General features: G+C 39.1%; 1 protein-coding gene across 6 annotated transcripts in view; it reads left to right on the forward strand.

Moving 5' to 3' along the window:
* abca5 (ATP-binding cassette, sub-family A (ABC1), member 5) overlaps positions 1-21,695 on the forward strand; it is a 103,747-nt gene that overhangs the window by 13,560 nt on the left and 68,492 nt on the right. For all 6 annotated transcript variants that reach the window (XR_009646071.1, XM_060844939.1, XM_060844941.1 and 3 more), the window contains 7 exons: positions 2,496-2,669; positions 6,095-6,210; positions 9,860-10,086; positions 12,201-12,342; positions 14,204-14,392; positions 15,810-15,957; positions 17,082-17,259. Coding sequence is in view for 5 of the 6 variants with exons in the window: in XM_060844939.1 (XP_060700922.1) it covers positions 2,496-2,669; positions 6,095-6,210; positions 9,860-10,086; positions 12,201-12,342; positions 14,204-14,392; positions 15,810-15,957; positions 17,082-17,259 (1,174 nt within the window). In the remaining variant the exon portion in view is untranslated. The remainder of the gene's footprint in view (positions 1-2,495; positions 2,670-6,094; positions 6,211-9,859; positions 10,087-12,200; positions 12,343-14,203; positions 14,393-15,809; positions 15,958-17,081; positions 17,260-21,695) is intronic.

Below are 21,695 nucleotides of genomic sequence, written 5' to 3' on the forward strand. Positions count from 1 at the left end.
GAGTAGTACTGTCTTGGCTAAGCTTGATGTCTGCGAAAAGTTGGAGTTCTGCCTGTGAGGGCAACAGGGAACACAGACCTGGGTAAGGAAGTTGATTGACCATAACTGGAGCAATCATTGAGGCAGTCCATTGTGGAGTGATTCTTGAGAACGAGGCTGAAGGCTAGATTGTCAAAAGTGGAGAATTGTGATCCCTTGTGAAGTTTAATGAGATTTAATGACCTATAGTGTCATTACTTTAAGGGGGGAGTTGTTGAGAAATATGTAGGATCCATCTTGATTACATTTGCTATTTGATGCACTCTGTGGTGCTTTCAGTCAGGGTCTGTGATCCATATTCGGCATAGGTTCATTTTGAGTGTTAGAAACACTGTCTGGCATTATATAATAATGTTTATTAATATTTATTTCAAATTATGAAATCTTGCGGCTTTATTCTCTTATTAAGTCTCCTGGATCTCGCACTTGATTTATTTTAAAGCAAAAAGTTACTGGTCCCCAGCCAGATTGTAACGTCAATGCCACTGCCTGATCCAGGATTAAAGCATTCCTAAGGAGTAAACCTGGGATGGCAGAGTTTAGACTGATGTCTGATTAGTCACCTAGGATGCTAGTATCAAGGTCTGCATTAGCCTTGAAACTCACCTACGCTTCCCTGTCAGTTCTTAAGTGCTGATTGGTGTGTGATTGGGTGATTTGTCTCAGCAGTTGCGTAGCCTCTTAGTCATCACACAACACACCCATTCTCAGACTGACTGAAAATGGGAAAATTATGGCTAGTATTTTTGCTGGCCTCTCTATGGGATATTAATGCAAAATCGATTACTTTGTTTTTGCGGTTAACTGCATTATCAAAGCAAGTAATGCTATTAAATTATTGTAATGACTAAAAAGTGACAAAATTAGCTTTCTTATGTATCAAATTTTATTTTACAACTTAGTTCCCAAAATGGTTCACTAGACCATTATTTTACCTTCTTTTAGGTGGGTAGGCCTAGATTGTATTTAAAATATACAATTATTATCAAGTTGGTTGGTTTTATTCAATCATGGGGCTTACAGCATTTATTACCTATCCCTAATTACACTTGAGAAGGTGGTGGTGGGCTGCCCTGTTGAACCATGGGAAGAGTAGTTATACCATAGTGCTTTTAAGAAAGGAATTTCAGGATTTTGACCTAGCAACATTGAAGGAACTGTGATATAGTTCCAAGTGGACAAGGTGGCTTGGAGGACAACTTGCAGTAGATGACGTACTAATATGTCTGTTGCCCTTGTCCTTTGAGCTGGAGGTGACAGGTTTAGAAGAGGTTGTCTTTGTTTTATTCATTCACGGGATGTGGGCATTGCTGACTATGTCAGCATTTATTACTCATCCCTAATTTTCTAGAAAACAATTAAGAGTCAATCACATTATTGTTGGCCTGGAGTGATGTGGTAACTCCTGAGACCGGTAAGGACGGCTGTTTCCTTCTCTGAAGGGCATTAGTGAATCAGATTGGGATTTGCAACAATTGGAAATGGATTCATGGTCATTATTTCACTCTTAATTCTAAACTTTTATTGAATTAAAATTCCACCAACTGTCATGGAGGGATTTGAACCCAAATCCCCAGAACATTACCTGAGCCTCTAGATTACCAGTCTAGTGACAAAATCCATCACCTAAGCCATCACCTTCCCTTGAAAGCACTTTGATGGGTATCTGCATCTATACATCTTGTAGATGGAACACACTACTGTCACTGCATGTCGTTGGCAGAGAGAGTGGGTGTTGAAAGTATGAATGGTGTTCCAGTCATGTAGGATGCTTTGTCTTGGAAAATGTTGAGTTTCTTGAGTGTTGTTGGATCTGCAGTCATCCATGCATGTGGAAAGAATTCTATCACACTCCTGAGTTGTGCCTTGTGGATGGTGAGTAGGCTTTGGCTGATAGAGTTGAGTTTCCACTGACCTGATTTTCTAACAATGTTATTTATATGGCTAGTTCAGTTCAGTTTCTGTCAGTGATGGCCCTTAGGATATTGCGAGTGGGTGATTTAATAATGGCAGTGCAATTCAATGTCAAGAGGTGATGGTTAGATTCTCTCTTATTGGAGATGGTCATTGCCTTGCATCTGTGTGTTATGAATGTTAGTCCAAGCCCAAGCCTGGATGCTGTCTAGGTCTTGTTGCATATGAACATAGTCTGTTTCAATATCTGTGGTGTCGTAAATGTTGCTGAACATTGAATAGTCATCAGTGAAAGGCTCCTCTTCTACTTTCATGATGGAGGGAAAATCATTGAAGCGGCTGAAGTTGATTGGGCTTGTTACATTACTCCATTGAAGTCCTGCAGATTTGTCCTAAGATGAGATGATTAGAAAGAATGTCACAACTGTTTCATCATCAAAGCATTCTTGAATGAGGAAGCCATGTTAAGAAGTGTTACAGAGCTGAGTTTTTACTGTAGTAATATTAATGACATAACAGTTGATAAATTTTTCTCATTTTAGAAATGGCACCTTATGGATTCAAAGATGAACAAGCAATGGAACAAGCTTGCTGTTCACATACCTCTAGACCATTGTTGGGAGTTTCGTTCATCAATTCTTTCTCTTACCAACTTCGGTATCCCTATAATAAAGTTCCACGTACCAATGAAAGGATTGACTTCATCGATGAGAAAGGTGACATGCATTTTTTTTTCTGCCTCCTTACCTCTCTTTTTTTCCTGTAGGATCTTCTAGAAATTCATCTCTTTGACAAAGATTTTAACCATCCCACATCACATCTTTAATTCAGCTTTTGTCCAAAAGCTGTGCGAAAGCCACAAAACCATATGAATACAAGTTGCTGTCAAAATAAAAGAAATATTGTGAAGGATCCATTTTCTTGCTTTGCGGTTGCATCCTGCAAAGAATCTTGCATGATGTTAACATTTTCCAGGGAAAATGTTGAATTAAGTTGCCCTCAGCTGTAAAAAAGGATACTGGCAAAATATAATGAAATCAAGAATTACCATTGAAGGTTACTTGACTGTGTTAGATTAGATTACTTACAGTGTGGAAACAGGCCCTTTGGCCCAACAAGTCCACACCCACCCGCCGAAGCACAACCCACCCATAACCCTACATTTACCCCTTACCTAACACTACGGGCAATTTAGCATGGCCAATTCACCTGACCCGCACATCTTTGGACTGTGGGAGGAAACCGGAGCACCTGGAGGAAACCCACACAGACACAGGGAGAAGGTGCAAACTCCACACAGTCAGTCGCCTGAATTGAACCCGGGTCTCTGGCGCTGTGATGCAGCAGTGCTAACCACTGTGCCACCGTGCTGCCCAAGGTGTTGAGAGTGGCATGTCACTGGTTGTGTACCTGATGGAGGTGTGTTCAGTCTGCTGTGAATTATGTGCATATCTGCTGTTAACTGCTAAAGAACCTTAACTGATGAGACTAACCCTGAATTCAGGAACTGTGGTTGGGACCCAATTTAGATGTGCTGCTCTGAATGGTATTATGGCATTGAAATATAGTTCATTTTCTTTACAACTTGAGATCTGTTAGATAAACACTGGTTGCAACTGTCGTCCAATTCTCCAAATGATAGAAAAAGCAAACTTAATGGAGTTATGTCCATTTTATTCATCTGGGTTTATGATGTAACTCATTACCTTGTATGTCATGTGGGCTTGTTTTTGGCTTTAACTTAATTCTTGTCATTAGCATTGTATTATTTGTCTTGTTTTCTCAGTTCGGCTTCACAAGTTACAACCGTTATATTCACATTAAAATTAATTTATTTCAGTAAAGGTATATGTTAAAAATGACAAATATGGATATGACAACAGTATGACCGTTGTCATGATTTGACTGGTCGCAGGGTGTAAATATACATTGTAGTTGCTACTTTTACCACGTTTTCTGAAAGGGACAGTTGTTTCTTGCCCTGGCTTTGGTGGCATATCTTGGATCTAACTCAGCTGTTGAAGCACAATGGGAAGGGAGATAATTTTGATGATCGTCAAATGATTTCTGCAGGTGGATGATGATTATGGTACCCACGTGTCTACATTCAGAATAAAACCTATAAGTAACTAGATTTGCAGCTGCATCATTACATGCCAAGTCATGAGCATGGATGAGTTTCCACAGAAATCTGTCTTGTATCCTCTTTCTATCTGTGAAATCTATGTGGATTTTGTGTCCATGAGACCATAAGATCATAGAAACAGGATCAGAATTAGGCCATTCGGTTCATTGAGTCTGCTCCATCATTCACTCATGGCTGATTTGTTTCTCAACCTCATTCTTCTGCCTTTCCCCTGTAGCCCTTGATCCCCTTACTAATCAAGAACCTATCTCTGACTGAAGACATTCAACGATTTGGCCTGAACAGCAATGAGTTATGCAGATTCATCCACATCTCAGTTCTAAACTTTCTCTTCATTCTGAGGCTGTTGGTCCTAGTCTCTCTTACTATAGAAAAAGTTTCCATGTGTACTCTATCCAGGCATCTCAGTATTCTGTAAGTTTCAATGACATCCCCTGTCAACTTCCTCAACTCCATCGAGTACAGACCTACAGTCCTAAACCGCTCCTCATATGACAAGCCCTTCTTTCCTGGGATCATTCTTGTAAACCTCCTCTGGACACCTCCAACACCAACACATTCTTTGTTAGATACGAGGCCTAAAACTGCTTACACTATTTCTAATGCGATCTGATCAGAGTCAGCTTGAGCAGCACATCCTTGTTCTTGTGTTCTAGTCCCCTTGGTAGGAATTCTAACATTGCATTCGCCTTCATAACTGAAAGCTGAACCTGTATGTTAACCTTAAGAGAATCCTGAACTCGGAGTCCTAAGTCCCTTTTTTGCTTCAGATTTCAAATAACATGAATAGTTGTTGTCCCAAAACTGACCTCTGTGGAATTGCACTGTTCAGCAGCTGGTATCCTGAAATAGACCCTCCCACTAATCTTTACTACATAGTAAGCATTTTCTTTAGCTGACAAAGAAAGTCAGAGCAACATAAAAGCAATGTTGCCTCATCTTTCCCTTGGTATGTTTTTTCTTCCATGGGATTTCTTTGCTCTGTCGCCTATATTACCCAAAAACTCCTCCCATTGCTGCTTCACCATTTTCTCTGCTAGGCTGTCTTCCAGTCAACTCTGGTCAGTTCCTCCCTCATGTCTTCGTAGTTACCTTTACTCAGTTATAATACCTGAATCCAGCTTCTCTGTCTCAAATTGTAGGGTGAATCCTATCATATTAGGGACACTGTCCTGTAATGGGGTCCTTCACCTTAAGCTCCCTTGTCAACTCTGCAACATTATACATCACCAAATCCAGAATAACCTGTTCCCTAATGGGTTGTACATACGCTGCTCCAAAACACCATCTCGGCTATGCCTGAAGTTAGATTGCTGATCTTTTACATACTCTCTGCCCTAGTATTTTGTTCTGGAAACTTTAATAAGCTCTCCTGAGTTCTCCCCCATTTTAACTTGTTTAAAGTTCTTGTGTCCACTCTATTTAACCTTTCCACTAGGATCCTAGATTCAAATTGGTTCGGGTGACACCCATCCCAATCATACAGTTCTTTCCTGTCCCAATACTGATGCTCATGCCTCACGAAATGGAACCCCTCTTTATCATAGCATTGTTTAGCTGAGTTTCTTGATTAATAGTCGAGGTAGTACCACTAGATCATCGCCTCCCATGTAACTTAATGAAAGACTACAAGTTTATGCTTCAGTTTGTTGGTTAAAAATATCTGGTTGTCTAACATTTTTATCTGTTAACTACATTTAGATTTCTAAGTGTCCATAAGATACTCATTTTCATGTAAAATGTAATTACTTTGTCAAGTGTAAATCTTCAGTTATGTTTTCCTTTTAATGGTTTAAACTTAAGTCTTTAGAATTGGGCACCAAATATAAACTCAATAAAACTGCCTTTGCTGCATGTGGTAATATACATACATGTAGAAAAATTTTTTTAGTTTAGAAAATAATGATAGAAAAATTAAATGCTGAGTAATTTTGATTACATGAAAATATTGTTACTTCATATTAAAAAGATTGTCTTCTAATAAATTTATCCCAGCAAGTTGCCGTTTGGATTCTGCCTCCTTAAGTCAACTGAAGGACTGTCCTGGTGCATTGTACCTGTTATCAGGATTTGCAACAATACAAAAACATATCGATGTTGCCATCATTAAGGTTAGTCTAAAGTAAATAAGTTGACCCAAAAGCTTGCATAAGGTGAAAGGTCTAGTGTCTGATAGGTTGCAGAAAACCTTGGAAACTAACATCCTTATATTATACTTGGATGTAATGAGTGCTGTTATACATAATGTATCATGAACCAAAGAAAACTTATAATTGGCTAATAGTCTGAAACCTAATCCACTGATTAAATATTACTTGACCATAAAGATGGAATCTTAATATAACAGACTTTGCACAAGATTTGTTCATAAACTAAAGTTTATTTTAACGTAAGTAAGTAAATTTTAAAACTAAATCAGTGTAATAGAAATTACCTTTTCAACAAAAGCAGAAATTGCAGGAAAAATTCAGAAGGTCTGGTAGCATCTATGGGAAGAAAGCAGAGTTAATATTCAAGTCCTGTGACTCTTCATCAGAACTGAGTTGATCACCTAATTTTGATTTGATTTGATGTATTATTGTCACATGTACTGAGATATAGTGAAAAGTATTGTTTTGTGTGTTGTCCAGGCAAATCAAAGTACCCTGATGTATTTATGTAAGGTATAAAACAGAATTCAGGATATTTTTAAACTTGTTTGTATTTCTGGAAATAATCTAAGAATTTCATACATTTAACACAGTGAAAAGGACCTAAGTTTTTTCGCAGGAGCATTTCAAACAAATTTTATCAGTATCACATAATCGATACTTAATATTAAGCCAGATGACCAAAAGCTTGGTCAAAAATGTCAGTTTTGGGAAGATTATACAAGGGAAAAGAGATACGAAAGCAGAAAAGTTTCAAGAGTGAATTCCAGAGCTTAACATTATGGAGGCTCAAAGTGTGGTTCGTAATGATACAACAACTGAATTCTTTGCACTTACTAGATTGGAATTGCTGAATTAAGAATAGGCCTCAAATTTCTCGGATATTTTTTAGAGACCTCAGATGTCTCAGTAAAACTACTGGGAGTTACAGAGTTAGAAAACCAAGGTGAAGAAGAGCTTGGAAACAAGAATGAGAATTTTTGAAATTGATTTGTTGCTTGACCTGGAGCCAATGTAAGTCAGAGAGGATTGCGGTGTTCGGTAACTTCATGTAGAATGTGAATAGTAAGGGTTTTGTGTTGTCTCAAGTTTATGGACAATAAGAAAGGGAGGCTAATCAGGAGTGTGTTAGAACAGTCAGGTTTACAGGAAATGATGTAACGAAAAGAATTTCAACAGCAGATGAGCTAAGTCAAGGCTGAGTTGGATCATGTTATGGAACGAAATAGGCTATCTTAATGATTTTGTAGTTAAGATGGTAGAAGAACGTTGTGGTCAAAGATGACAAAGCAGCAGACAATCTGGTTGAACATAACACAGCTATCAGGGAAAAATGGAGTCAGCGACTGGGGAGTGATATTTGTGGCAAAAACAATGACTGCAGATGCTGGAAACCAGATTCTGGATTAGAGTGGTGCTGGAAAAGCACAGCAATTCAGGCAGCCTCCAAGGAGTAGGAAAATTGACGTTTCGGGCAAAAGCCCATGATGTTTGTGGCAGGGTCCAAATACAATATTTAATTGGAAGACATTTCTGTTGATTCAGAACTTGATAATGGACAAATATAGCAGAAATTAAGAAGTCAGAAGGGTCAAATGATGCAGTGCTGGATACCACCAGCATAAATTAGACATTCACAATGCTTTCAGTTGATATATCTGGCACATAAGTGAGAAATCAGAGGAGACAAAGGGCAAATCCTTAACAGGCATCAGAGGTATTGGAATTTGGATGGGGGTTAGCCATTTCAAATGATTCTTTAGCCTGGACAGGTAGAATTTGAATAGTTGAATATAATCTGTCCCAACTGGTTAACAGTGAGGAAGATGGTGTGATCATTCATGAAAAACAATGCAGACAGGTTTAGAAGGTTGAGGAGGAATACCTTACCATTGTCACAGTCACAAATGTATTTTGTAATGGAACCAATTGGCAACAAGTGTTTCACAAGGTGTAAATTTGTCATGCTAATATACTAGGTTGTCTGAGATGTTGAATTGAATTGACAAAGCTATCACATTTAATCATAGATATTATTTCCATGGCCAGAAAATGGCTGTCATTCAATATAGGTGGTTATTATTCTTGTTTGTACAATTAGCTTCTTAATGATAGAAAAGCTTTGTTGGCTGGATGGCTGGTTTGCAATACAGGGTGATGCCAACAGAGTGGGTTAAATTCCTGCACTGGCTAAGATTACCATGAAGGACTCTTCTCCTCAACCTCTCTCCTCATCTCAGGCATGGTTATCCTGCAGTTAAAGCTGCACCAGTTATCTCTCTCCTGTGAGAGAGAAGCCATATGGTCTTGTAGGATTGTGGCGACTTTACCTTTTTAATCATAGAAAGCTCATGTTTTGAGTTAGATTAACAGTTTTTGTCTGAAAAGGTGACAAGTCTTTTCAAATAGTTCTCTTTACTTGCCTCTATATTGCTCTAATGATAATTCATGACTTGATTTCAAAAGGATTGTCAGAGTAAAACTCTTATTATTAAAATAAGTTCTAATGCTATCCTTTTCTTGTAATAAATCTTGGTTCAGTATACAGTGTTCTGAAGAACGGTCACTGAACCTGAAACATTAACACTGACCTGTTGAGTTTTCTAGCAATTTTCGTTTTGTTTCTGATTTCCAGCGTCAGCTATTCTTTTGTTTTTTTAAATAAATGATACCCCCAATTTTAAAACGTTTTGTTTTCAATTAGTCATGAAAATATTGCACAATGTTGAGCTAATGAGGGCATTCATATTAATTTGCTCTTCACCAAATTGTGTTTAGTAAGACAGGTGAAGCATTACAAAATTACATTTTGTACATAATTCTGTAGTCTATTGCTGAAAAATGTGTTGCTGGAAAAGCGCAGCAGGTCAGGCAGCATCCAAGGAGCAGAAGAATCGACGTTTCGGGCATAAGCCCTTCTTCAGGAGTGAGGAAGGTGTGCCAAGCAGGCTAAGATAAAAGGTAGGGAGGAGGGACTTGGGGTAGGGGCAGGGATGAATGCAGATTTCTCCAGCTTCCTCATTTCCCCTCCCCCCACCTTTTCTCAGTCCCAATCCTCGGACTCAGCACCGCCTTCTTGACCTGCAATCTTCTTCCCGACCTCTCTGCCCCCACCCCCTCTCCGGCCTATCACCCTCATCTTAACCTCCTTCCACCTCTCGCATTCCCAATGCCCCACCCCCAACTCCCTCCTCCCTACCTTTTATCTTAGCCTGCTTGGCACACCTTCCTCATTCCTGAAGAAGGGCTTATGCCCAAAACGTCGATTCTCCGGCTCCTTGGATGCTGCCTGACCTGCTGCGCTTTTCCAGCAACACATTTTTCACCTCTGATCTCCAGCATCCGCAGTCCTCACTTTCTCCCCTGTGTAGTCTATTGGTCATCATTGTTAATTGTACTATGCAGCTGGGCTAAAAGATAGATCAAATTTTGTTCACAGTCTGAGTCTATTATTTTTCCAAGCATTGGAAAAAAATACAGTAACACATTTGTAAAATTGTAATTTTCTAAGTTAAAATTGAAATTATCAAAATGGATTTGTACTAGATTTTTATTAAATTTACCAAGTTTCTATCTTACTATACTTAACAGTTTCCATTTCTGTTTACAGACACAAACCAATTATTCTGTCTGGAAGGATATTATGCCTCTACACATACGAATGATGGGCTTACCAAGTCATGTTGGTGCAGATATCTTTTCACATTTTGTCACTTCTCTCTATTTTGTTATTGCTTTCGTGCCTTTTGTCAATTTTCTGCTAATCAACCTTGTAACAGAAAAAAAGGAAGTGAAAGATGTGATGAAGGTGATGGGACTTTATGACTCTGCTTTCTGGTGAGCCAAAACGAGTTCATTACTTTGTGCATTAGTTAAAATAAGTGTTATGCAAACTTTGGTACTGGTTTTCTTTTAAGAGGAACCACAAATGACAGGAAACGAAATGGTCAAAAAAGGTAGCTATACATGCTGGCATGTTCGATGTAAATTTTTTAGGCAAGGCAAGTTGCTAAAAGTGAGGTTGTTGATGTCACAGCAATGGAGACCAAGTCTTTGGAACCTGAATAAACAGCTGTGCAGTCTCCTTAACTAGTTATATTGAAGGATTATAAATTTAACAGCACAGTGACAAGGAGCAAGTGAAAATTAGAGAGGATGAATTCAATCCCAGCTAAGCTACAGAGAGATAAGTGAAGAGAAGGGAAATCATAACCTACAGTATAGAAGAGGTCCTTTATGCATCAAGTCTACACTAAATTTCCACCAGTCCCACTCTCCAGCATTTGTCCCAGAGCCTTGAATGTTGTGACATTTCAGGTGCTCATCCAAGTACTTTTAAAGGTTGTGAAGTTACCCATCTCAACCAGTCTCCCAGACTCCCACCACCCTCGGTGACCTTATTTCCAAATCTTCTCTAAACCTTATGTCTCATCATGTTGACCCTTCAGCTGAAGGGAGCAGCTGCTTTCCATGCTCCTCACAATGTTACACACCTCAAAAGTTAAAAAATTGTTTTAGATTTTACATTTTTAACACCTCCAAGAATTAAAATCTATATGACTACACAATATGTTGTATTCTTTTGTGGGGTAGCACAGTGACTCAATGATTAGCACTGCTGTCTCACACTGGCAGGGGCCCAGGTTTGATTCCACCCTTGGATGACTGTCTGTGTGGAGTTTGCATGTTCTCCCTATATCTGTGCAGGTTAGATAGATTGGCCATGCTAAATTACCCATAGTGTTTCGGGATGTACAGGCTAGGTGGATTAGCCATGGGAATTGCAGGTTATAGGGACAGTGTAGGGGTCAGGGTGGGACATCAAAGGGTTAGTGTGGACTTGTTGGGCTGAATGGCCTACATCTGCAGTGTAGGGATTCTATGGGGATTAACTTTCTATGTCAGACAGATACTTTGATAATAATTAACACATAGCATGACTTAGACCAAAATGGATAAGACTTAATTTTCTATGTGTTGTAATTTTAGTTCATGACTATCATACAAATGCAACAACTTAATGAGATTCAGTGTAATCCTATTGTGAGGCAGACAGTGCCATCACTTTTTTTTTGCAAAACTTTCATGTTTAGGCCTAAATATGCCCATGCCTGAAATTGCTGTAATATTAGTACATAAATAACTGGCAATCCTTAAGAGTTTTCTTCAAATAGATGGTTAAAAGTTTTGAAAATTGTGATAAAGTGTCTAGATTACAAAAAATAACTCAGATTGATTACAGACCTGCAAATTATTTTATATGAACTTAAACTTCTTTACTCTTTTTATGCTTTGTAAAAGACATGTAGATTTCTTCACTTGTCAGTATTTTTGTTTCATTGAAATGATAGAATCAAAGAAGGAGACAGTTCAGCATTCTGTGCCTGCTAACCTTTAGATCCATCAGCTCAGCCCTGATAACTGAAATCATTGTAATCCAACATGACATCTGATTTTCAGAAGCAAGATTGAACTTGTTTTTCCAACGGTTAAAATAAAATTCACTGAGAAAATTTAATATCATCTGGAAGTTTTAAGTGTTTTGAGAAAAGCAAGCCTCTGAGTTGATGGTTTCACACACCATATATAATTCAGGAAAGGTTTCTCGGGTAAAGAAAGAAATTGCATCTTGTAATGTTGGGAAAAATCTCGGTGACCAGATGATGACTGTGGCTCAAACAGTTTTAGCCAATATTTTTCTTGTTGAACAGCTTATCTTGTGTGCACAACAAAAACTGATAAACATGAGTTTCTGTGGCTGCATAAGAGCAAAAGCTCTGTGCTATAGATTGATAAGTTGTATAGCTTGAAAGAGTAACTTTTATAAGTATCAATAAATAATATTCCCTTGAGAACATAGCATGCAAAAGATGGAATGCTAGTTTGTAACAGGTATTCCTTATTTTCCTGCTTAAGCATTGTTAATCATGGACTAATCCTTTCATTTTCAGGCTTTCGTGGGGTTTGCTCTACATGGTTTTAATTTTCATTCTGTCCTTGCTGATGGCCGTCATTGCCACTCAGACATCTCTGTTTCCAAGAAGCAGCATATTGATTGTCTTTCCATTGCTATTCTTGTTTGGGATTTCCATAGTAAGTCATACTCCAATTGTAATCAGTGCTGAAATGTAAACATAAATTCAAGATTAAAATCAATGTGTTTAGTTCAGTGCATGCCCTTAATTTCAATGTGACAAGTTATGCAATATGTTTTGGATGGAGTACTTTTAATTGACATGATTTGTTTATCATTCACTATGTCAGATTAATGAAACGTTGAAACATAGAAACTATGTCCCTTTTGACCCTTTGAACCTGTTCTGCCATTCTGTGTGTTCATGGCTGCTCATCTATCTCAATGCCATTTGCCCACTTTCTTTCCACTCCAGTTGATGCCTTTAACATCGAAAATATATATTTTTCTTTCTTGAATATATTCAGTAACCTGGCCTCCGCAGCCTTCCATGGGTTCATTACCCTTTGATTGTAAACATTCTTCCTCATCTCACTCCTAAATGGAGCCCTGTATTCTGCGACTGAGACCTCTGGTTCTAGACTCAAAACCAGGGAAAACATTCTCCCTGCACCTTATCTGCCTAAGTTTCAATCAGATCCCCTCTCAGCCTTCTAAATGCTAGTGAATACAGGTCCAAACTAGCTCAGGTGAAGCTAGGTCTTTTGCACTGAGACTAAGCTGGAACAATGAGAGGGGTTTGCCACTAATGGGATGCTATTGCCAAGCCAGAAAGGTGTTTTGCCTATCAAATGAATGAATAATGTGGTACATGAATCTCAGTGGTAGAGTGATGCTTGATGTGTAGATCACATACCCCAAAGGGACTGACAGAATGTATCTATTTGGCTGTTTGTAATAAAAAAAGGTAGTGACCAGCTTTCCAACCAGTCTGTGTTTACACAATTTAAAGTACACTGTTCAACTTGTGACTCTGGCATTTGAGTAACATTTGCTAAATAATCTTGAGTGTGCAAAGAATCATGTTGACAACCAATTTAAGATTGTCAGTCAGACTTACACTGCACTGCACTTGTGTGTACTGGCAGCTAAATTTGAATACGTGGGACCCTGTTCTTTGTAGACAGAAAAACGTGGACACACATTGCAAGTGTTTCAAATCAATGAAAGAAATGATTGTCATTCTCTGGACTTGACCAATTAGAGTCAACCTGCCTGGCTTAAAATTTAAACAAGACTTGGCAGTTAACTGTCAGTCATCAACTAACTCATGTATCCTGCATGGCGACATATCCATTTATCAAGGTCTACATGCCAGCTAATCATCACTCTCCTTTCATATTGTATAAATGTTGTTTTCACTTTATAATGGTATTCTTGTGATGAATGCAAGATGAAAAACTTTGACAAAATTTGTCTTTTTCAAAAGCACTCAAGTGTGTATCATTCTTCAGAGAGTTGATTCATATTCGTCAAGCGTGATTTCCCCTTTTGAAACTCCCATTGACTAACTCCTTTTATGTGTTTTAGTTGCTAAATATTCCATTATTACTTGTTTGAGTAAATACTCCACTTTGTTTTTTACTGGTGATGCGAAGCTGACAGGTTTACACTCTTTGGCTTGATTTTGTTCCTTTCCTAAAAACAAAGTGAGAATAATATAGGCTGTATTCTGATCAGTGTCACTTACTGATTTTTTTTAAAAATAAGTATGTATAAATATATATATATATGTCTGTATTTCTGAGCTTGTTTTACTATGCATGGATGTAACCATTCTGGACTAAGAACTACGTACATTTTTACAAATTTAACTTGCAAACATTTTGGAAGGGATGGACTTGATTGGTCAATTAGCATGTTTTTGTGCTCTGATTTCTTTGTATATACGTGTAATGGATTGAAAAAGTTAGATCACAGTAAGAGAAACCCAAGTCAAAATGGACCATAACTTTAAAATGCAAATCTTTTCTTTTACAGATTCCCTTTTCATTTTTGTTGACTCCGCTTTTTAAGAATCAGAAGATTGCTGGTTTGGTTGGATCCTTAATGCTCATGGGCTTTGGATTGTTTAGCCTTCCTACAATCCTGGTCAGAGACTTTCCAGTGTCTGCTGTGTGGGGACTATGTGTATTTTCCCCTAGTGCCTTAGCCATTGGAATTGCACAGGTATTCAGATGCAGGAAACTGATTTTGTTGGGTAGATATGGTTAATCACTCCATTTATTCACCAGAATTTCCCACACCTTACTCACTAGCCATTGCATCATTCTTGCTATCTTTAACAGGAGTTGGATTTGAAAATTTAAATGAAGTCAGGCTTAACGTGGTTTTTGCCTCACAATGCTATGGGCATTGGTGTATCTCACATTCACTGTGAAAGGAGCCTGCTTCTTTTAATGTTTATTGTTGTACTGAATGATATTGTGTTAAAGTCCTTAGTCTGATTGTGTAAAATGGGAATACAATTGGTTCTTTTAATTTCAATTATTTTTCTACTTTTCAAAAAATGTTGGGCTGAGTTTTGGGCAAAATTAACTTTGAAGCTAACAAACTGTTGACTAGCATTAGGTGATTTACGTACACCAATTTCAAAACTATCATATGATATTATCTATATTGTAGAATGTCAACATCAGTAATGCAGAAGGCACTTTATTAGTTAATACACCATGGGTGGCCATGATATTTTTGCTTAACTGAATTTCCATATTAAGTAGAATTTGATCTTTTGCATAGTTTATTTGACTGCTTGGTCTGGAATGCAGTCTTTTCCTAGTCTTGCCTTTACCACACAGGCTACAGAGAAGCTTTTGGTGAACTAGGGTCACAAAGAGGGTGGAGTTTTCTCCTTCATGTTTAATTTTAGCAGATTCTCCCCTGCTACTTGGCTTTAACTGTTTATGGCCAAAACTGGTTTTATCCATGTCAAAAACAATTGATTACTTCTTCCTATATCTTGCATGGCAAAACTGAGCTTCGCATTTTTGTCCTTTGGGAATTGTTTCCACCAAATTGATACATTATATTGGAATAATTTTTCATGAAACAAATGTGCCAGTTACTCTAGTAAAATATATTCCTCAGACCCATGAAAATGAGTTGCAAATGAAAATAATATGAATGATAATTTAATCTGTGTACATTATAATTACCCATCCATGATTTCCCCATAATTTCATTATGGCGTTGAACTGATTTTATTAGTTTTTGTTGACCTTGAATTGCAATGCTGTGTGATTTTGAAGTTTACTATCTGCTGGAACTATTAATCTTATCTAAGTTATTTCTGACATTTGGAATTTGAGTGGTTGTTTTTGGCCAAAATTGCCACTGTGTCCATTGTGTACAACACATCTTCTGGACAGACTGGTAGCTATAATAATATAAATTTGATTACTGCACTGTTGGTTGCTGTCATTGGAAATTTTCTCTCTTTTTCTCTTTCCTACCGCTCCGAAATCTGTTTACAAACTGATGTAAATTTGGTTATTTTTCTGTTGACTATGATTCACATTGTATACAACACACTTGACCTTACTTCTTGCTGAATTGTATTTCAATTACAACTCTTTGTTTTTGTTAGGTTGTGCTTCTTGAAGCTATTGGTGATGGTGCTCAGCCCTCAAATCTGTCAGCAAGCCCATTCCCTTTATACATACCTCTTTTCATGTTAGTCCTCGACAGTTTCCTATATCTGCTTATTGCTGTATACCTTGACCAAGTTCTCCCAGGTATGTAAATATGCAAGTAAACCAGTGATTTCATCTTTCAGATACACATGAGAAACTATGTATTTAATTTGCCAGGAGCAATTACTAGCTGCAGTTTGACAACTGAAATGAAATAACAACTGTGGTTCGTAAATTCGTGCGTGAGTCATGATCCTTGCCAGTTTCGCAAATGTACTTCATCCTGCAAAAGAATATTTGATTGGTCATTGTTTAAAAGTGAGAGTGTTGAAAAGGAATTATTATGTGTATTCAGTATTGAATCAGTCAGCTCTTCATTGATTAGAGAAATAGATTTTCCCTGTGTGCTGGGCTAGAACTTTAGTCAACTTGAATACTTTAGATTATGTTGGTCTGAATTTTTAAAATCACTTGTTGCGTGCTGTATTACTTTTGATTCATACTTGTTTTGAAAGCTAAACTGGCATTTATTTTCTATGTGCTTTAGATGATCGTTATTCATTTAAACAGGAGCAATACTATAAATTAAATATTACTTGAACAATACAACCCTATTTGAAGATGAAATGCACTTAAAGCACTTACATACCTACTGTTATGTACAGAGGATAATATCTAGGGGCACATATGGAATACGGCACAAGTATTACACTTCATATCTTATTGCGCCTTATACAGTCTTTCTAAAAACCGCATTGCAAAGTCATGGAGACGTACAGCATTGTACAGAGCATTTTGATTTGAGTCACATGCTGAATGCAAGAGAAAATTTACGTTCCTAACTAAGGATAACAAAGTAAATTAACATTTTACTTGTCTGCTTGACCTTTTGGTGTCCCTTTGCAAGTTCTATTTACTGAAATAAACTCAGTGTCATTGTGTGTTCAGGTATGGATAGGCTGCGTACAATTAAGTTGTTTGATTTCAAAATCTTCTTTAAAGTCCTCTATTGCATTAGAAATAGAATGTTTCAAAAACTGCACTTTCTCCCTATTAGTCCAAGATAATTCTATCATTGCTGCTATGCTCTGTGTGATTAGTGCTTTTAATAAATATGTAGTTGTTTGATCTTTGTTTCAATAATGAAGAAATTTCATAATATTTTAGTATTTGTTATTTCTCATTCAGCAAGTTTTATTATTAGTTACCTTCCTTTGTATATTTAGGTGAATTTGGGCAACGTCAACCTTTTTTCTACTTCCTTAAACCCTCGTACTGGTTCCATAAACAAAAACATTATGTTAACATTGATTCAATTAGTGAAAATGAGTTTGGCCTTGGACCTGTGTTTAATGAGGTGGTGGAAGCAGTGCCTGCAGAACTTAAAGGAAAAGAAGCAATCAGGTATGAACAGCATCTAAAAATGAACTCCGTTTGAAGTTTGACATGGTATTGAAGACCTTGCCATTTTAACTGATGGACTTCCTGGATTCTAATGTAACTGTGGCAGATCTATGCTAAGTACTCCACTTTGTGGTTTTATTGATGTCTAAGTAGATGTTAAACTGTGTTATGAAGTAATGTTTTTTGGCTTGTGAATTACATTATTACACAGGAAAGAGTGGGTGGATTTGTTTTTTAAAAGATTAATTGTCAAAGCGACTCTTAAGGCAAAAGATTCTTCTGCTCAGAAGGGTCAGGGTTTCTCATGCAATTACATTCTTCTCAGCCCATTGCGTATTCATGTGTGGGCAAAACGCCAAACTTCATGGCCAAGCGCACTCTAAGTACCAACTTTCCTAGCTCCAACTTCAGTGTGTCACATTTAAATGACAGCTGGAGAGCACTTCACTCTTTCTACCCAGTAGCATCACTAAACCTCTGCTCATCACCACACACACACACACACACACAAGTGTACTTGTATCCAAACATGCACACATATGCGTGCACATATACACATACAGGCGTGCAAACATATCAAGCAGGCTGCTTTGACCTAGATGGTGTTAAACTTCTTGAGCGCTGTTGGGGTTGCATTCATCCAGTCAAATAGGGAATATTCTGTCACACTCCTGACACATGCCCCTTGTAGATGATGGACAGGCTTTGGGGAGTCAGGGGGTGAACTACTCGCCAAAGTATCCCTAGCTTCTGGATCAGTGGTGCTGGAAGAGCACAGCAATTCAGGCAGCATCCAACAAGCAGCGAAATCGACGTTTCGTGCAAAATCCCATCATCAGGAATAAAGGCAGTGAGCCTGAAGCGTGGACAGATAAGCTTGGTGGGGGTGGGGGTGGGGAGAGAGTAGCATAGAGTACAATGGGTGAATGGGGTAGGAGATGAAGGTGATAGGTCAGGGAGGAGAGGGTGGAGTGCATAGGTGGAAAAGGAGCTAGGCAGGTCGGACAAGTCCGGACAAGTTCATGGGGACAGTGCTGAGCTGGAAGTTTGAAACTAGGATGAGGTGGGGGAAGGGGAGTTTACCTTAAATTTACCTGGACCATCTCTGACACCTCCCTCCCCTTCCTGGACCTCTCCATCTCCGTTAATGACGACTGACTTGACACTGACATTTTTTACAAACCCACCGACTCCCACAGCTACCTGGATTACACCTCTTCCCACCCTATCTCTTGCAAAAATGCCATCCTGTATTCCCAATTCCCCTGCCTCCGCCGTATCTGCTCCCAGGAGGACCAGTTCCACCATAGAGCACACCAGATGGCCTCCTTCTTTAGAGACTTTCCTTTCCCACGTGGTTAAAGATGCCCTCCAATGCATCTCGTCCACATCCCGCACCTCCGCCCTCAGACCCCACCCCTCCAACCGTAACAAGGACAGAACGCCTCTGGTGTTCACCCTCCACCCTACAAACCTTCGCATAAACCAAATCATCCTCTGACATTTCCGCCACCTCCAAAAAGACCCCACCACCAGGGATATATTTCCCTCCCCACCCCTTTCCGCCTTCCTCAAAGACCGTTGCGTCCGTGACTACCTGATCAAATCCACGCCGCCCCATGACCCACCCTCCCATCCTGGCACTTTCCCCTGCCACCGCAGGAACTGTAAAACCTGTGCCCATACCTCCTCCCTCACCTCTATCCAAGGCCCTAAAGGAGCCTTCCACATCCATCAAAGTTTTACCTGCACATCCACTCATATCATTTATTGTATCAGTTGCTCCCGATGCAGTCTGCTCTACATAGGGGAGACTGGGCGCCTCCTAGCAGAGCGCTTTAGGGAACATCTCCGAGACACCCGCACCAATCAACCACACCGCCCCGTGGCCCAACATTTCAACTCCCCCTCCCACTCTGCCGAGGACATGGAGATCCTGGGCCTCGTTCACCGCCGCTCCCTCACCACCAGACGCCTGGAGGAAGAACGCCTCATCTTCTGCCTCAGAACACTTCAACCCCAGGGCATCAATGTGGACTTCAACAGCTTCCTCGTTTTCCCTTCCCCCACCTCATCCTAGTTTCAAACCTCCAGCTCAGCACTGTCCCCATGACTTGTCCAACCTGCGTAGCTCCTTTTCCACCTATCCACTCCACTCTCTCCTCCCTGACCTATCACCTTTATCTCCTCCTCCACTCACCCATTGTACTCTATGCTACTCTCTCTTCACCCCACCCTCCCCAAGCTTATCTCTCCATGCTTCAGGCTCACTGCCTTTATTCCTGATGAAGGGCTTTTGCCCGAAACATTGATTTCGCTGCTCTTTGGATGCTGCCTGAACTGCTATGCTCTTCCAGCACCACTGATCCAGAATCTGTTTTCCAGCATCTGCAGTCATTGTTTTTACCTACAGTATCCCTAGCTTCTGAGCAACTCTTGTAGCCATTTTGTTTAATTGGTGGTCCAGTTGGGTCTCTGGACAATAGTAACCCCAAGAATGTTGATAGTGGGGATTCAGTGATAGTAATGTTTTTAAAAGTCAAGGGACTGTGGTTAGATTGTCTCTCACTGGAGATGATCATTGCCTCGCATTTGCGTGTGTTACTGAGGATGAGAGGTTGAAAGTGGATAGGTCTTCACTGAGTCTCACATTGTCAAAGGATTTACAAGAGTCTCACGTTTACACGCTAATACATGGCTTGGAAATGGTGGACGCTAGGAAATTGTTTCTGTTAGACGAGGAGACTAGGACCTGTGGACACAGCCTTTGAATTAGACGGGGTCAATTCAGAACAAAATGCGGAGACATTTCTTCAGCCAGAGAGTGGTGGGCCTGTGGAATTCATTGCCCCAGAGTGCACTGGAGGCCGGGATGCTAAATGTCTTCAAGGCAGAGATTGATAAATTGATGTCACAAGGAATTAAGGGCTATGGGGAGAATGCTGATAAATGGAGTTGAAATGCCCATCAGCCATGATTGAATGGCGGAGTGGACTCGATGGGCCAAATGGCCTTACTTCCACTTCTATGTTTTATGGTCTTATTTATATACCTAATAGAATAATGTATGGGTAAGCTTGGGTGCCAAAAATTGAATTATAGAAATGTCCTTATTCAATAATGTGCAAAATAATTTGCCATGAACTCTGTAAATTAGTATGCATACTGTGAACAAAATGGTGTTCTATGCAATTGCCCCTTAATAAGAGATAAACAAGAAATCCAGTTCAATTTCCTGTCTGTTCCAAAAGGTGATAACTATCATTATGTGCAGATTAAAAGAATAAACTTACAAGCAAAGTAATACACAACTAGTTTCTGAAATTCTCAAATAATAGATGATCAGGCCACTAACGATGAAAGTGCCTTTTGGAGAACAGATTTCTTAGGTTATTTATTATAAGAACTTTTGAATTAAACAAATAACTTTCATAATGTGATGGCAATATATAAATGTTAGAAAATTATTGCATGATTTTTCATATGTAGTTGTCAAATAGACTGAATTGAATTAAGGTGCAAGATTCATTAGTTATCTCACTTCAAATGCCTCTGAATTAGATTAGATTAGATTACTTACAGTGTGGAAACAGGCCCTTCGGCCCAACAAGTCCACACCAACCCGCCGAAGCGCAACCCACCCATACCCCTACATTTACCCCTTACCTAACACTACGGGCAATTTAGCTTGGCCAATTCACCTGACCTGCACATCTTTGGACTGTGGGAGGAAACCGGAGCACCCGGAGGAAACCCACGCAGACACGGGGAGAGCGTGCAAACTCCACACAGTCAGTCGCCTGAGTCGGGAACTGAACCCGGGTCTCAGGCGCTGTGAGGCAGCAGTGTGCCACCGTGCCGCCCACAAATGAATGAAGATATGTTAATTTTAAAGGCAAATGGATATTCAGTGTTTATTGTCATTAATGATGTGATGTTTACACTTTATCTTTTACTTTATTTATCTATTAATATTTACCCCATTTACAAGTTGATCAGCAAGTAGGACAAAGATTCTACACCCAGGCTAACTAAGAGTGAGTTAAGACCATCTTGAACCGAGGCAAGCGAAATTGATAACTATCTTAAATCTTCTGCAGGTTCAGGAGAGCCTGTTTATCCAGAGTGTGGTTAGAAGGAGTGGTTGAGACAAACAATATGAATGCACTTAGGGGAGTTAGTTATGAGAGAAGAGTTAAAGATTTGCTGATGGAGTTGAATGAAATGTGAGAAGAAGCTGCCATTGAATATAAACACTGGCAAGCACATGTTGAGCTGAACAGCCTACTTCTGTGCTGCTCATTCACATTCTATGTAAATTTAATTAATTGACTACATTCCAACATATAAATTAGGTACTTCTTCTCATCTACAGAATTGGTTTTGAAATTCCAGAAATCATCTTTGTTTGCAAATGAAAGCACTGCTTTTGTTGT

This window comes from Hemiscyllium ocellatum, chromosome 25, assembly GCF_020745735.1.
Source record: "Hemiscyllium ocellatum isolate sHemOce1 chromosome 25, sHemOce1.pat.X.cur, whole genome shotgun sequence".
NCBI classification, from domain to species: Eukaryota; Metazoa; Chordata; class Chondrichthyes; order Orectolobiformes; family Hemiscylliidae; genus Hemiscyllium; species Hemiscyllium ocellatum.